A 14,852-nucleotide genomic window follows, 5' to 3' on the forward strand; every position below is an offset into this window, starting at 1 on the left:
GGACCCTAATCAACAAATTATTCTTGTTTCTATTATAAAAAATTTAAAAAAAAAAATTTATCTTTATAAGCACATTCATGTTTCATCGCATAAAAAATATTTGGCTAAACTTATAAGATCTTATAATAAGTAAAAATCGCTTATAAGCTCTTACAACGAGTAAAAAACAGTTTATAAGCTCTTATGGGGACCAATTTGATAGCCTCGAGCCGAACTAACAAAGATGGGCCTTTAAGCTAAGAGGGTCCAAGAAATGATGGTTTAGCAACAAAGACTTCGCGCAAGACGAACGTTGGCTATGATTCAAGTCGCGTATGAAGAAATAAAAGGACTAGGTGACGAGCTGACCAATGAGCTGTTGGAAAGATGAATTTGAACATAGTCTCCAACCAAATATAATTAATGTATCTAACAAGGACGAATTTGAACATAGCTCTGAAACAATGTAATTGACTTTACCAACCAAATAACTAACCAATCATTAGGTAAGTATATATGATTATATTCAAGATAAGTGGAGTATTTATTGCAATATATCAAATATATAGGCTGTTTATTGTTAATTATTATTATTAATATAAATAAAATAATAAATAAATAAATAAAATAGAATAGAATAAAAATGGTTCTTCTGTAACGTCAACTTGTGGATGTAATATTTCAGAAATGTAAATGCTGAACTATATATATAGGCTGGTTTCGTGTGCCGAAACAATGATCAATCACAAAATGGGGAAGAAAACTATCAGCCTTTCTATTTTCTCTCTCTTAATTCTCTTTCTCCCTCTAGAATATTTGACCGTCGTCGAAGCACAAGAAACACCGATCCCTGTAAAAATCGGCGTGGTGGTGGACATGGATATATATGTCGGAGAGATGGGGATCAACTGTATCTCGATGGCACTGTCCGATTTTTACGCCTCGCATGATTATTACAAGACTAGGCTCGTTCTTCACACTCGGGATTCCGACAGAGATGTTGTTGCTGCAGCTGCTGCCGGTACTATACTCTCTCTCTCTCTCTCTCTCTCTCTCTCTCTCTCTCTCTCTCTCTCTCTCTCTCTCTCTCTCTCTCACACACACACACACACACACACAAACACAGAACATACATTTATATGTATGTACTATGTTAGAAACTACTATTTCATTTAAGGGCCGAGAGATGATTTGATAATCGAATTCTTACTTTCTTCTTTTTCGTGTTCACCGTCTTGCTCCGGCTCTTTAGTTCCGTCACTCTACACACACACACACACACACACACACATGTATATATATATGTTGAAATCAAGATTTTTTTGACATGAATAACGATGATCTTTTGGATTCAATAGCCAACAATTTTCTTTTTCTTTTTCTTTTTTTTTTAATTTTTTTTTTCAAAATAGTCAACCCTTTTGAGCTGCTGCATCCATCCATGCTTAAAGTCAACTTCTTACAAGGAAAAGTAAACTATAACATCAGCTAAAGAACCGCGTGACGAAGCTTTGCTTCTTCATTGGAACTTAAGTTAAAACCAAGTCCTCTAAACATGTCTCTCACAAGACAGCTTTGCACAAGCAAACTGACACTTAGATATGTTTGACTTTTTCAATACTGATTTTTCCCAATAATATCATATTTGTTCGGAGAATGTTGACTTTCACAGTCTGACAGAGTTTCGTGTTCCTCACAGGCCAATTTGCTTAAACAATTAGTGGTAGTTGTACATAATTTTTTTGGCAGTAAAAACTATAAACTAGCCCTATATGTATTATAGTGTAATCTGTTATTGAAGAAAACTTGAACCCCCGAAAAACTTCGGCAATGTTTGGTAATGTTTTCATTTTGTTTTTATTGATTTCCCAAAACAAATTTGTATTTATTACACTTCTCAAATAATTTTCTCAAAATAATCTCAAATGCTACAGTAAAATGATTTGACTGCTACGATAAAAAATGTCTTCACTAAAAAACAAATAAATAACACTTTATCTTTTAATTTTTTTCTTCTAAAATACCTTTTTCTAACACTTTTAAACATGACGTGACTGCTACAGTGTATTTTGTCTCCTTCCAAAATATAAACAAACATTACTTTCATTCTCAAATTCTTCCCCCAAAACATATTTCCCCAAAATGAAATCAAAATAAGTTTCAAAACGCTTCCAAACATCATTGCCTTCAATTTTCAAGAATTGCATCGGCGATCGGGACATGAAAATTCTAAAACTTGCCGAAAATAGATACACCATATATGATTATATCTACAACTATTCATCTATGTTCCTACACATAAAAAAAAAAATTGTGTTAAAATGTTTTGTTGCACACAAAAAAATTTGCAGCTCTCGACCTAATCAAGAATGTCGAAGTTCAAGCCATCATAGGCCCCTTATCCTCAGCGCAGGCAAATTTCATGATAAACCTCGGAGAAAAATCCCAAGTCCCGATAATTACCTTTTCCGCCACAAGCCCTTCTCTCGCATCAATCCGAAGCCCCTACTTCATTCGTGCCGCCCTCGACGACTCCTCACAAGTAGGCTCCATAGCTGCGATAATCCGAGCCTTTGGATGGAGAGAAGTGGTCCCCATTTATGTAGACAACGAATTCGGAGAAGGGATTATACCATTTTTAACCGATGCCTTAGAAAAAGTCAACGCGCGCGTGCCTTACAGAAGCGTGGTCCCACCATTAGCAACAGACGATCAGATCGTTGCTGAGCTGTACAAGCTGATGACGATGCAGACACGAGTCTTCGTTGTCCACATGCTGACTCATCTAGGGGCCCGCCTCTTTGCCAAAGCTGAAAAGCTAGGAATGATGAGTGGAGACTATGCATGGATAATAACCGATGGCATGACGTACGAGTTGGATTCGATCGAACTTTCTGTGATGAACTCCATGACTGGAGTAATAGGAGTACAACCCTTTATTCCAAAAACAGAAGAGTTCGATAACTTCAAAACGAGGTACAGGAAAAAGATTCAACGGAACGATTTGAACATGTTTGGACTATGGGCCTACGATTCAGCTATTTCACTAGCACTGGCTGTGGAAAAAGCACAAGTGGGGGTAAATTCGACATTTTTAAAGACGAACATTTCTCGAAATTCTACGGATCTTGAAACATTTGGTATCTCGAGCACTGGCAAAGAGCTCATTCAGGCTTTATCCAACACTTCATTCAGAGGTATTTCCGGAGATTTCAAACTAGTCGATGGTCAACTACAATCACCTCCTTATGAGATAGTCAACATGGTGGGACCCGGTGCTCGTGTGGTCGGATACTGGACGAAAGAGAATGGAATTGTTCGAGATCTAAATTTCACGAACGCTAACACAAGTAACTACTCAACTTCAAAGTCAAATATTGGATCCATCATTTGGCCAGGGGATAAAACATCTCCACCTAAAGGTTGGGTGGTTCCTACAAACGGGAAAATTTTAAAGATAGGAGTACCCGTAAAAGATGGTTTCTCCGAGTTTGTTCATGTCACTTGGAATCCAAACAATATTCCAGAAGCGGGAGGATACTGCATAGATGTTTTCGATACAGTAATGGAAGCTCTACCGTATGGCGTACCGTATGAATACGTTCCTTTCGCTACGTCCGACCACAAGACAGCTGGCAGTTACAATGAATTGGCCTATCAAGTGTACCTTGGAGTAAGTGTTTTGCATTTCGTAAAAACGAAAAGAAAAAAATATAAAAAATGGATACTAACCTTTTCGTTTCTGATTGATTGAAAATGGACAGAACTTCGATGCGGCGGTTGGAGACGTAACTATTGTAGCAAACAGGTCGCAGTACGTCGACTTCACCCTGCCTTATACAGAGTCTGGTGTTTCGATGGTCGTACCGATCAAGGACGATAAGAGCAAAAATGCATGGGCGTTTCTAAAGCCACTGACCTGGCAGCTTTGGCTGACGAGCTTTTGCTCGTTTGTCTTCGTGGGGTTTCTTATATGGGTTCTTGAGCACCGTATCAACGAAGATTTCAGGGGTCCCTTTTGGCATCAAGTAGGCATGGTATTCTGGTTCGGCTTCTCGACCATGGTCTTCGCCCACAGTAAGATCTTGTAATTCTAAATTCACTCAAGCAATTATAATGCACATATCTTATACTGAAAATCACTTCTTTTTTGTAGAGGAGAGAGTGATAAGCAATTTGTCTCGATTTGTGCTGATTATATGGTTTCTAGTTGTCCTTATACTAACACAAAGCTACACCGCTAGTCTTACCTCGATGCTGACGGTTCAGCAGCTGCAGCCAACCATTACAGATGTCGCCGAGCTCATTAAAAACAACGAATACATTGGCTACCAAATGGGATCGTTTGTTTTCGGTCTCCTTAAAAACATGAAATTCGATGAAACCAGGCTTTTGGCATTCAACTCCACAGAGGAACTCGACGAACTCTTCTCCAAAGGAAGTCGAAACGGTGGCATAGCTGCAGCGTTTGATGAGATCCCATATATGAAGCTGTTTCTTGCCAAGTACTGCTCAAAATACACCATGGTCGGTCCCACCTATAAAACCGACGGTTTTGGCTTTGTACGTGTCACCCCCTCCTTTAGCTCTCGTTCCTTCTCTTCATCTATAAAATGCTTACGCGTATATATCTATCTGCAGGTCTTTCCGATAGGTTCTCCGCTAGTACCTGATGTATCAAGAGGGATATTAAATGTCACAGAGAGTAAAAAAATGATCGATATCGAGAAAAAATGGTTTGGAGATAGAACCAAATGTCCAGATTCTAGTACTTTGTTCTCGTCCAACAGTATCGGTTTAGAGAGCTTTTGGGGGCTGTTCTTGATAGTGGGAATTGCTGCAGCTTCAGCTTTAATAATCTACGCGATTAAATTCCTACGCGAAAATTGGCATGTTGTTGACCGGTCCGGTCACGAGTTGACTATATGGACCAAGATGAACGACTTGCTTCAAAGGTTCAAGAACAGAGATCTCAGCTCTCATACTTTTAAGAACATGGAAAATAGAGATAGGGAGAGTGTTTGTGGAGGTGATTGCATGAAGAGAGCAGCAGAATCATCCAACGAACATGATTTTCAATTTAGTCCGTCGACTTTTTCAGTGGCCTCTCCGTTCACTAACGGCCCACCAAGTCCTGATTTCTCGAGCCCAGATGCGCGGAACGTAGATTTTGAAGCTATACAGCAAGAAATCGAACTTGTTAACCCGAATCAAAACGAGCATTTGCCATCAACATGTTAACCAAGTGCGGAAACTTGTCTTTCGTCTCAAGTCAGATAACGGTGAGATGATATCTTGTAGCTATGTAACTTATAAATTTAGTTCCACATGAGACCTCAATTCTAATTTCATTTCCAATGTAAAACAGCACTTTCGGTTAGAAATTTATTCGTAAATACTAAATACATAATAAGAGTACCCCAAGACTAACATGTCGAAATCAATGAGAATATTGAACTTAACATAAATACGAAAACGCACATTACTTCATGTAATTGAATTCAAACACACTAATTTAGTTAATTTTAATAATAGTGTCTCATCTTCCGTCATGGATTGAAGATTCCTTCTTCTTATGATTATGATTATTATCTAAATTTCAATTTTACTCATACACCTCAAAACATCGAACAAAGAGGAGTTTCTTCTGTAAGTTTGTTTTGTTTCCATTGTTTATAAAAACTATATAGTATTTTATATATATATATATATATATATATATATATATATATATATATATATATATATATATATATATGTATATATATTTGGGTAGTGTAGTATAACCCCTCGAAATCTTTTAATGTATATTTGGACCGCAAAGACAATATTCTTGAGAATTTTTTTTGACTATAATTAACCCTGAATAATTAATGTTCAATAGGAGTCAATTTAAACCTACTAACTGAATGTAGTAATTGCTGATTAGCATAATAACTCAAAAAAATTATTCTAATCAAACCTCCTAAGGCTAAGGACAAACCTTGATACAAACTTCAACATAATCAGCCCTTTTTTTTAATCAAAAGTTGCATGCATGTTGGATAGTTGATTGACTTCACAAAAGTAAACTCCATTTTTTTTTCAGCAAAACTATATTATTCTATACATAACACAGACCATGTTTTGGGTCCTACATCATATGTTTTAGCTGTAGATGTGATAGTTAAAGTTCAAACATTATATATACTTCGGTAACCGAACACCGATCATTCCCTCAAGTCTCAAACAGCAAAATTTAGCAAAAGATAGATATGGAGAAGAGAATTACCTGCAGGAATCCCATTTTGTATATCTTCTTTTACTTGTTCATCGGTTTAAAGAATTTTTCGACAAAAACGGCAGAGGCGCAGGTCATCCCTGTAAGAGTCGGGCTTGTGCTAGACATGGATGACTATGGAAAGATGACACTGGACGTTATAAGGATGGCTCTCTCAGACTTCTATGCCACACATGATCATTATACCACAAGGCTCGTTCTTGTCGACCGGGACTCCAAAGGCGATGTCGTTGGGGCAGCTGCAGCAGGTACTCTGCCTAAAAATACACACACACACACACACACACACACACACACACACACGCACACAACAACACACTCTCGAAAAAAAAGGGAGGAAGAAAAATGACAAAGAAAAACTCTATCACTTCAATTTTTGCAAGCCTTTCTACATATATAAATAATTTTCCGATAAATTGTTGGATATTTTGCGGAAATATTTGGAAAAGATTAACAAGGAAATATTTAAGAGAACGTATCTCCTATATATTTTACTCTAGCTAAAACTTGTTGAATTACATGTACAAACTCCACACCTATTTATACTAGTCCAGGCACAAGTAGTACCTGTATCATAAAAAAAAAAGTAACGTTCATGAATACTAGATAATCATGTATCTAATTATTCATTTATTTGCCTATTCATTTATCATATCATACATCGTACATGCACGTGGATAATTCTAGAAAGTGCATTATTCCAACATAGATGAGAATTCTATACCCGGAACTTCTTCATTAAAATAGTCGTTAACATTACCATTTATTAGGAAAACTACATTAAATATGCACACCCGAGATTGTCGAAACCAACTAATGAATGTTGTCTTGCACATGAAATGCAGGTCTGGACCTTCTGAAGAATGTTGAAGTGCAAGCCATAATAGGTCCCATGTACTCAATACAGGCTAATTTCCTTATTTCTCTTGGACAGAAAGCTCAAGTTCCTATTGTTACCTTCTCGGCCACAAGTCCTTCTCTCTCATCACTTCGGAGTCCTTATTTCATCCGGGCTACTCTAAAAGACTCTTCACAAGTAGGCGCTATAGTTGCAATCATTCAAGCGTTTGGGTGGAGAGAAGTTGTGCCCGTTTACGAGGATAATGAATTTGGGGAAGGGATTCTACCATTTTTGACTGATGCACTGGAAAAGGTAAATGTGCGCGTACCTTACAGAAGTGTCATTCCACCATTAGCAACGGATGATCAAATTGCTGCGGAGCTTTACAAGCTGATGACGATGCAAACTAGAGTTTTCGTCGTCCACGTGCTGAACCCTCTTGCTTCTCGCCTGTTCACCAAAGCGAAAGAAATAGGAATGATGAGTCAAGATTATGCATGGATAATAACAGATAGCATCACAAACGATTTAAATTCAATGAACCCTTCTGTCATAGCATCCATGCTAGGAGTAATAGGAGTAAGACCTTATGTCCCAAAGACCAAAGAGCTGGATGACTTTGCAATTCGATACAAGCAAAGGGTTCGGCAGAGCCATCCAAAAGCTCCTACTCCCGATGTCGACATTTATCGGTTATGGGCTTATGACTCGGCCACTGCACTAGCCATGGCAGTAGAAGAAGCACTGCCAGAAAATCCTGAATATTGAGAGGCAAATGTGTCAAGAAATTCTACAGATCTTGAAGCCTTTGGAGTATCATTAAGTGGACCAGAGCTGATTCAGGCTTTATCAAGTGTTACATTTACGGGCCTTGCTGGAAACTTTCGCTTAGTTGATGGCCAACTCCAAGCACCTCCTTATCAGATCGTCAATATCGATGGTCCTCGAGCTAGCAGCATAGGGTATTGGACAAAAGAGAATGGACTTGTCAAAGAACTGAACTTCGAAAGTTCAAATACAAATAAATATTCTACTTCCAGATCCAACCTTGGATCCATTGTATGGCCAGGCGACAAATCATCTCCGCCTAAAGGTTGGGTGATTCCAACCTGGTTTCCCTTCTCCACCATGGTATTTGCTCATAGTAAGACCCCTTTCATCTTTTAAACCATATTCCTTTTCGCCAAATGTTATATACCAAACTTTAAAATCTCCTTAATTTACGGTTACGCGATAAAATTAACAATTTTTTTTCTGACCATCTGCCGTTTATTTTTCGGTAGAGGAGAAGGTTGCAAGCAACTGGGGCAGGTCCCTGCTGATCATATGGTTTTTTCTGGTACTTATACTAACCCAAAGCTATACCGCCAGTCTTACATCCATGTTAACAGTCCAGAAGCTGCAGCCAACAGTTACCGAAGTTAGTGAGCTTATTAAAAATAAGGAATATGTAGGCTACTCGAATCCGTCGTTTGTTTTCGGACTACTCAAAGAAATGGGTATCGATGCGTCGCGACTTCGGCCATTCAACTCAGCCGAGGAAATGGACGAACTTCTCTCCAAAGGGAGTCGAAATGGTGGAATAGCTGCCGCCTTTCATGAGATCCCATATATAAAGTTGTTTCGAGGAAAATACTGTTCAAAATACATGATGGTCGGACCCACGTATAAGGCTGATGGTTTTGGCTTTGTACGGACCCTCCTTTGAAGTATATCTACGCATGTATATTATTTTTCGCTTTAATCGTTCTAAAGGCTCTCTTTTTCTTCTTTGCAGGTCTTCCCAATAGGTTCTCCTCTAGTACCTGACGTTTCAAGAGCAATTTTGAATGTGACAGAAGGCCGAAAGATGGTGGAAATCGAGAGGAAATGGTTCGGAGATAAGACCACATGTTCAGACTCTGACACTGTGCTTTCATCAAAAAGTCTTGAGCTAGAAAGCTTCATGGTACTCTTCTCAGCTGTAGGAGCGGTTGGATTTGGAGCCCTTACGCACTATGTGTTTAAATTCCTTTATGACAATTGGGATGTCGTCAAAGGGGAGGACGCTCCATCCAAATTGCTAAGATTGCTGCGTATTTTCCTGTCTAAGAAAGAAAACAACAGCCAAGAGATCGAGCTTGTTGATCCGCATGAAAACTAGTGATGAACATAAATGTTGGCACTTGCGATTCGTTTACCTCAAAGAAAGATTGATGCCCGTCGCTTAACTGAGAAAGGTGGTGGTGTAATTTTTAAAATCTGATTCCAAATGTTTCGTGTCAAATTTCCTTACAAATTCTTTTTTTCTGGAAACATTGTCTTGGGATTAAGTTCTCTATTGGGAATGTCAAATGTTTTAATGTCCTTGGAAAGTTCTAACCACAATTCCTTCACATCAAATTATATTTGGATTCGTCTACATTTTAGCTTATGTTAAATGCCTATATCTTCAAAAGCTCGGGCTAATAAACAAAACTAGCATTGATAAAATACCGAAAAATTTGATTATGTAGATAACGGGAACTCCGATAGAGGGTCGTCAAGGAAGCATCACAAAGCTAGATACTTCACCTTAGTACGAGAAAAGAAGGTTAAGCAAATAAGGTAATATGAGATGCAGATAGATTCCAAAAAGCTCATATTCTTGTAGGCATTTCAACAAACATGTAATAGGCATCCACATAATCCTACATCATCGTACAGATCTACCAACACAAACAAAACATTAACAACAACGCAAAGCAAAACTTACCAATCCTTTCTGTGACGAACAACTCCGATTCTCTCGTTCTTCTTCTCTCCTAAGCACTCCGAGGTTAACTGTCAATGTTTGATTCTCTCCACACTCTTCAGCTGCATTGCCATTCTCGAACTTGATTGATTCTTTTCCGGCGCATTGGAATTAGCATAATTGAACTCAGTTTCACCATCTTATTTATAATGATTTATTTGGGAAAAATATAGTTTTTTTCTTTTCATATTTGGTCCCTTATGTTTATAAAAAACACATTTAGTCCCTTATGTTTCAAAAATTCAACACTTTTAGTTATTTCCGTCAATTTTTCGTTAAAACTAACGGAATCAAGCGTGTTCCGTGACTTGCTTAACTAACAAACTAACGGTAAATTGATGGAAATGATCAAAAATATTAATTATTGAAACATGAGGGACCAAATGTGTTTATTTTTTTGTAAACATGAGGAACCAAATGTGGAATCGATGCAAACTTAAGGGGTCAAAACTGTAATTTTTCCAATTTATTTTTATCACTACACCAAATCTGTAATCAATATTGTTCGCCGTAGTTAGTTTGAAATATTTGCAATTGTAATAAAATATATTTTCAATATTTTGAGCCAAATCAGTTACATTTATAAAGCAATGAATCTTTGAAAGTTAAATTCAACCACAAAAGTTGTTAAAACATAATGAATCTTTGATTCCAGTTTTGTCACCCGTGAAATACATTGGATGATTCTTGGATGATTCTGCACCATTGATCTGAACATAATAACACACATACCAATGTGTTTGTGTGTTTAATGGATAGTTATTTGTATAAATTTATGATGCAAATTCACCTAGTATTTTTTACCAAATGTAGCATCTCATAAACCCTAATTACCTCGTATATATTTAAAATTTCAACCGAGTCCGAATTCTTTTGTAATAAGTCAAACCTCAAGAATGAATAAATGATTTATAATTATAGTCAAAACTTCTAAAAACAAGCATTCATAAAAATTTAAAACAGCAACCAATGTTGGATGGCTCGTTGACTTTACAAAAGTAAACTCTTAAACTCTCCTAAGAAACTTCAAAATACAATATATTAATACAATGAGGACAGCTCATTTTGGATGTAACAGTTCAAATTCAAACATCCAAAACATAGTGCCCTGTATATGCATATTTTTTGAGTAATCAAATAAATCATCATCACAAAAAGAAAAAAGAAAAAAATTAATAATAATAATAAATAAAGCCCCAAATTTAGCAAAAAGAAATGGAGAAGATCAAAACCTGCAGATATGCCATTTTGTATCTCTTCTTTTATTTATGTGCCGTGATTTTCTCGACAAAAATGGCAGCGGCACAGAACATCTCCGTAAGAGTAGGAGTGGTGCTAGACATGGATGAGTATGGAAAGATGGCATTCAACTGCACATCAATGGCGCTCTCTGATTTCTACGCTACACACGGTCATTATAAAACGAGGCTCGTTCTCATCAACCGTGACTCCAGAGAAGGCGTAATTGGTGCAGCTGCAGCAGGTACGATATTGAAGGATAATTTTGTCCTTTTTTACGTAGGGTAAACTGTAAACCGACTATTTCCTTCACCATGTGACATCTGTCGACAACTTTCATTCCTAACGAGAAATCCAGATTTAGAGTATTTTTTTCCCAAGATGAGAAATACACTAATCGGTCATCGATTTTTTACATCTTAATTTCAATATAAAAACGTATAGCTTTTTATCTAATAAATGAAGGATCAAATGATGAATGTTATGTTGCACATGAAATGCAGGTTTGGACCTGCTGAAGAATGTTGAAGTGCAAGCCATCATCGGTCCCATGTACTCGGTACAGGCTAATTTCCTTATTTCTCTTGGACAGAAAGCTCAAGTTCCTATAGTTACCTTCTCGGCCACAAGTCCTTCTCTTTCATCACTGAGGAGTCCTTATTTCGTTCGGGCTACTCTAAACGACTCTACGCAAGTAAACCCCATCGTTGCAATTATTCAAGCCTTTGGATGGAAAGAAGCTGTGCCAATCTACGAGGATAACGAATTCGGAGAAGGGATTGTACCGTTTTTAACCGATGCCTTAGAGCAGGTAAATGCGCGCGTACCTTACAGGAGTGTCATCCCATCAACAGCGACAGACGAGCAAATCGTCGCAGAGCTTTCCAAGCTGAAGACTATGCAAACAAGAGTATTCATCGTGCACATGTTGAGCAGCCTCGGTTCTCTCCTGTTCGCCAAAGCAGCACAACTAGGAATGATGAGTAAAGATTACGCATGGATAATAACAGACAGCATCACAAACGAATTAAATTCAATGGATCCTTCTGTCCTAGCATCCATGCTAGGAGTAATAGGAGTAAAGCCTTATATTCCACAGACAAAAGAGCTGGACGACTTTGCAATTCGATACAAAAACATGACTCTGCAGAGCAATCCAAAAGCTCTAAATCTGGACATATATGGTATATGGGCTTATGACTCGGCTCTTGCACTAGCCATGGCAGTTGAAAAAGCAGGGTTATCAAATCTTACATATCAAAAGACAAACACGTCGACAAATTCTACTGATCTTGAAGCCTTTGGGGTATCGTTAAGTGGACCAAAGCTAATTCAGGCTTTATCGAGTACCACATTTAGAGGCCTTGCTGGAAACTTCCAATTAGTCGATGGTCAACTCCAAGCACCTCCTTATGAAATAGTCAACATTGTTGCTCATGGAGTTAGTGGCATAGGATATTGGACAAAAGAGAATGGAATTGTAAACAAACTAAAGTTCACTAGTTCAAGCACAAGCGCATATTCAACTTCCAAAGACAACCTCGGATCTATTACATGGCCAGGCAACGAATCATCTCCACCTAAAGGTTGGGCAGTTCCGACAAAAACCAAGAAACTGAGAGTAGGAGTGCCTGTAAAGGCTGGTTTCACCGAATTCGTGCGTGTTACGTGGAATTCGGACAATACTACTAAAGTGGAAGGATACTGCATAGATGTTTTTGATGCGGTGATGGCAGCACTACCATATGATGTGCCGTATGAATACATTCCATTTGCAACACCTGATCGCAAGATGGCTGGAGTTTACAATGATTTGGTCTATGAAGTGTACCTCGGAGTAAGTTCTTCTTTCTTTCCTACAAAATTAAAAACCAAATACATTTTTATCAACACAGAAGATGCAGTATGCTGTGCCTGAACGTTTTTTTTTTTTTTTTTTTTTTTTTTTTTTTTTTTTTTTGTTTTCGCTTATTAATGAACAGAACTATGACGCAGTAGCTGGAGACGTAACAATTCTCGGAAATAGGTCTCAGTATGTCGACTTCACCCTGCCTTACAGAGAGTCTGGTGTTTCGATGGTTGTACCGATCCCAGAAGATAAGAAGGGAAATACATGGCTATTGGTGAAGCCGTTGACTTGGGAACTGTGGTCGACAATCTTTGTCTCCTTTGTTTTATTCGGGATTTTGGTTTGGTTTCTTGAACGCCCAAGAAATAGAGATTTCAGAGGGACTGGTTGGGATCAATTTTGCATGATATTCTGGTTTTCCTTCTCCACCATGTTCTTTGCCCACAGTAAGCCACCTTTCATCATTTAAATTACATTTAGTCATTTTGCCAAATGTTACACTAAAGCAAAATATAGAGTATAATCATCTAGTCAGATGTTGAGGATTAAACCTACTTAACTAACGGAGCATAGAAAAGGTAATAAAATAAGAAGTTATTTCTGACCTTTCGGCATTGAATTTTTTTTTTTGGTAGAGGAGAGGGTGGTAAGCAACTCCGCAAAGGTAGTGGTGATTGTATGGCTCTTGGCGGTATTTATATTAACCCAAGGCTATGCTTCGAGTCTCACATCCATGTTAACAGTCCAGAAACTGACAGATACTGATGTTAACGAGCTTATTCGAAACAAGGAATATGTGGGCTACTCCAATACCTCTTTTGTATACGAATTTCTGAAAAAACGTTTCGATAAGTCGCAACTTCGGCCGTTCAAGTCAGCGGAGGAAATGGATCAACTTCTCTCCAAAGGGAGTGCAAACGGTGGAATTGCTGCTGCCTTTCACGAGATTCCATACTTAAATCTGTTTATAGCAAAATACCGTTCAAAATACATGATGGTCGGACCCACATATAAGGCTGCTGGTTTCGGATTTGTATGTGACTCCCTTGACTACATATACGTTTCCATTTTGCGTTGTCGTCTTTTTTTCTTTCTAGACTCTACTTCTCTCTTCTTTTCTGCAGGTCTTCCCAATAGATTCTCCTCTAGTACCTCATGTTTCGAGGAAAATTCTGAGTGTGACCGAGGGCCAGACGATGGTGGAGATTGAGAAGAAGTGGTTGGGAGGTGAGGCCAAACGGCCGGACACTAACACCAAAAGTCTCGGCCTATCAAGCTTCAGGGTGGTCTTTATTATTGTCGGAGCAACCGGACTTGCAGCGATTATAAGTTATATGATTATGTTCGGATATGGAACTCATGTCCACAGTGACGAACCCACAATCGAGAGACAGATTTATGAGTTATGTGAGTTACTCAAGCGTTGCGAGGAAAGAGACCAACAAATAAATAATCCTGGGAATCGGAATGGAAACTAGTGAACCACCAAAATGCTGTCACATACAGGTTTTTCGTCGTTGTGAGGAGGTTGTATCCTAATTTGTAAATCTCATTCTACGTGTTTCATCGTTTTTCCCCCCACTTTAAATTGTATTTGTTGAAATAATAATGTCTTGGGATTAAATTCTCTTCTGAGAATATCTTCTTGGGACTTCAATCAGCCACAACTCTTAAGTTATCTCAAGATTACAAGCACTCCCTAACAAAGTTCAAATATTTCTCTCTTAATCTTTAAGATATATATATTTAACTTGAAAGTTCAACATAAAAATAGTTTCTTCTTTTGTAAGTAAGTAAACCTTAAGAATATATTTCATACTTTAGACGACATGTATTCCTGGATAAGAAACCCGGTGCTTTTAGTTCAAGTCCGGGATACGAAGCCCGTATT

General features: G+C 38.0%; 2 protein-coding genes and 1 pseudogene across 3 annotated transcripts; all 3 read left to right on the forward strand.

The window, feature by feature from the left end:
• The first annotated feature begins 642 nt into the window (after positions 1–642).
• On the forward strand, positions 643–5,382 carry LOC105975261 (glutamate receptor 2.1). Of its 2 annotated transcripts, XM_013000440.2 has the most exons (5): positions 646–1,000; positions 2,331–3,652; positions 3,744–4,056; positions 4,136–4,542; positions 4,621–5,382. In XM_013000440.2, exons 1-5 carry the CDS (start codon positions 673–675, stop codon positions 5,218–5,220), a joined length of 2,970 nt encoding a protein of 989 aa, XP_012855894.2. In that variant the 5' UTR covers positions 646–672; the 3' UTR covers positions 5,221–5,382. The 2 variants fall into 2 exon arrangements, with proteins under 2 accessions (XP_088672217.1, XP_012855894.2); XM_088816091.1 differs by having other exon boundaries at positions 643–1,000; positions 4,136–5,382.
• Positions 5,383–6,174: 792 nt separating this feature from the next.
• Positions 6,175–9,330, forward strand: LOC105975181 (glutamate receptor 2.1 pseudogene; annotated as a pseudogene).
• A 1,610-nt stretch (positions 9,331–10,940) lies between these two features.
• Positions 10,941–14,636, forward strand: LOC105975263 (glutamate receptor 2.2). Its single transcript, XM_088816130.1, has 5 exons — positions 10,941–11,356; positions 11,616–12,949; positions 13,095–13,407; positions 13,597–13,994; positions 14,086–14,636. Exons 1-5 carry the CDS (start codon positions 11,089–11,091, stop codon positions 14,437–14,439), a joined length of 2,667 nt encoding a protein of 888 aa, XP_088672256.1. The 5' UTR covers positions 10,941–11,088; the 3' UTR covers positions 14,440–14,636.
• The last annotated feature ends 216 nt before the right edge of the window (positions 14,637–14,852 follow it).

The sequence above is a fragment of the Erythranthe guttata genome, chromosome 1 (genome assembly GCF_056151865.1).
Source record: "Erythranthe guttata isolate IM_541 chromosome 1, IM_541, whole genome shotgun sequence".
NCBI classification, from domain to species: Eukaryota; Viridiplantae; Streptophyta; class Magnoliopsida; order Lamiales; family Phrymaceae; genus Erythranthe; species Erythranthe guttata.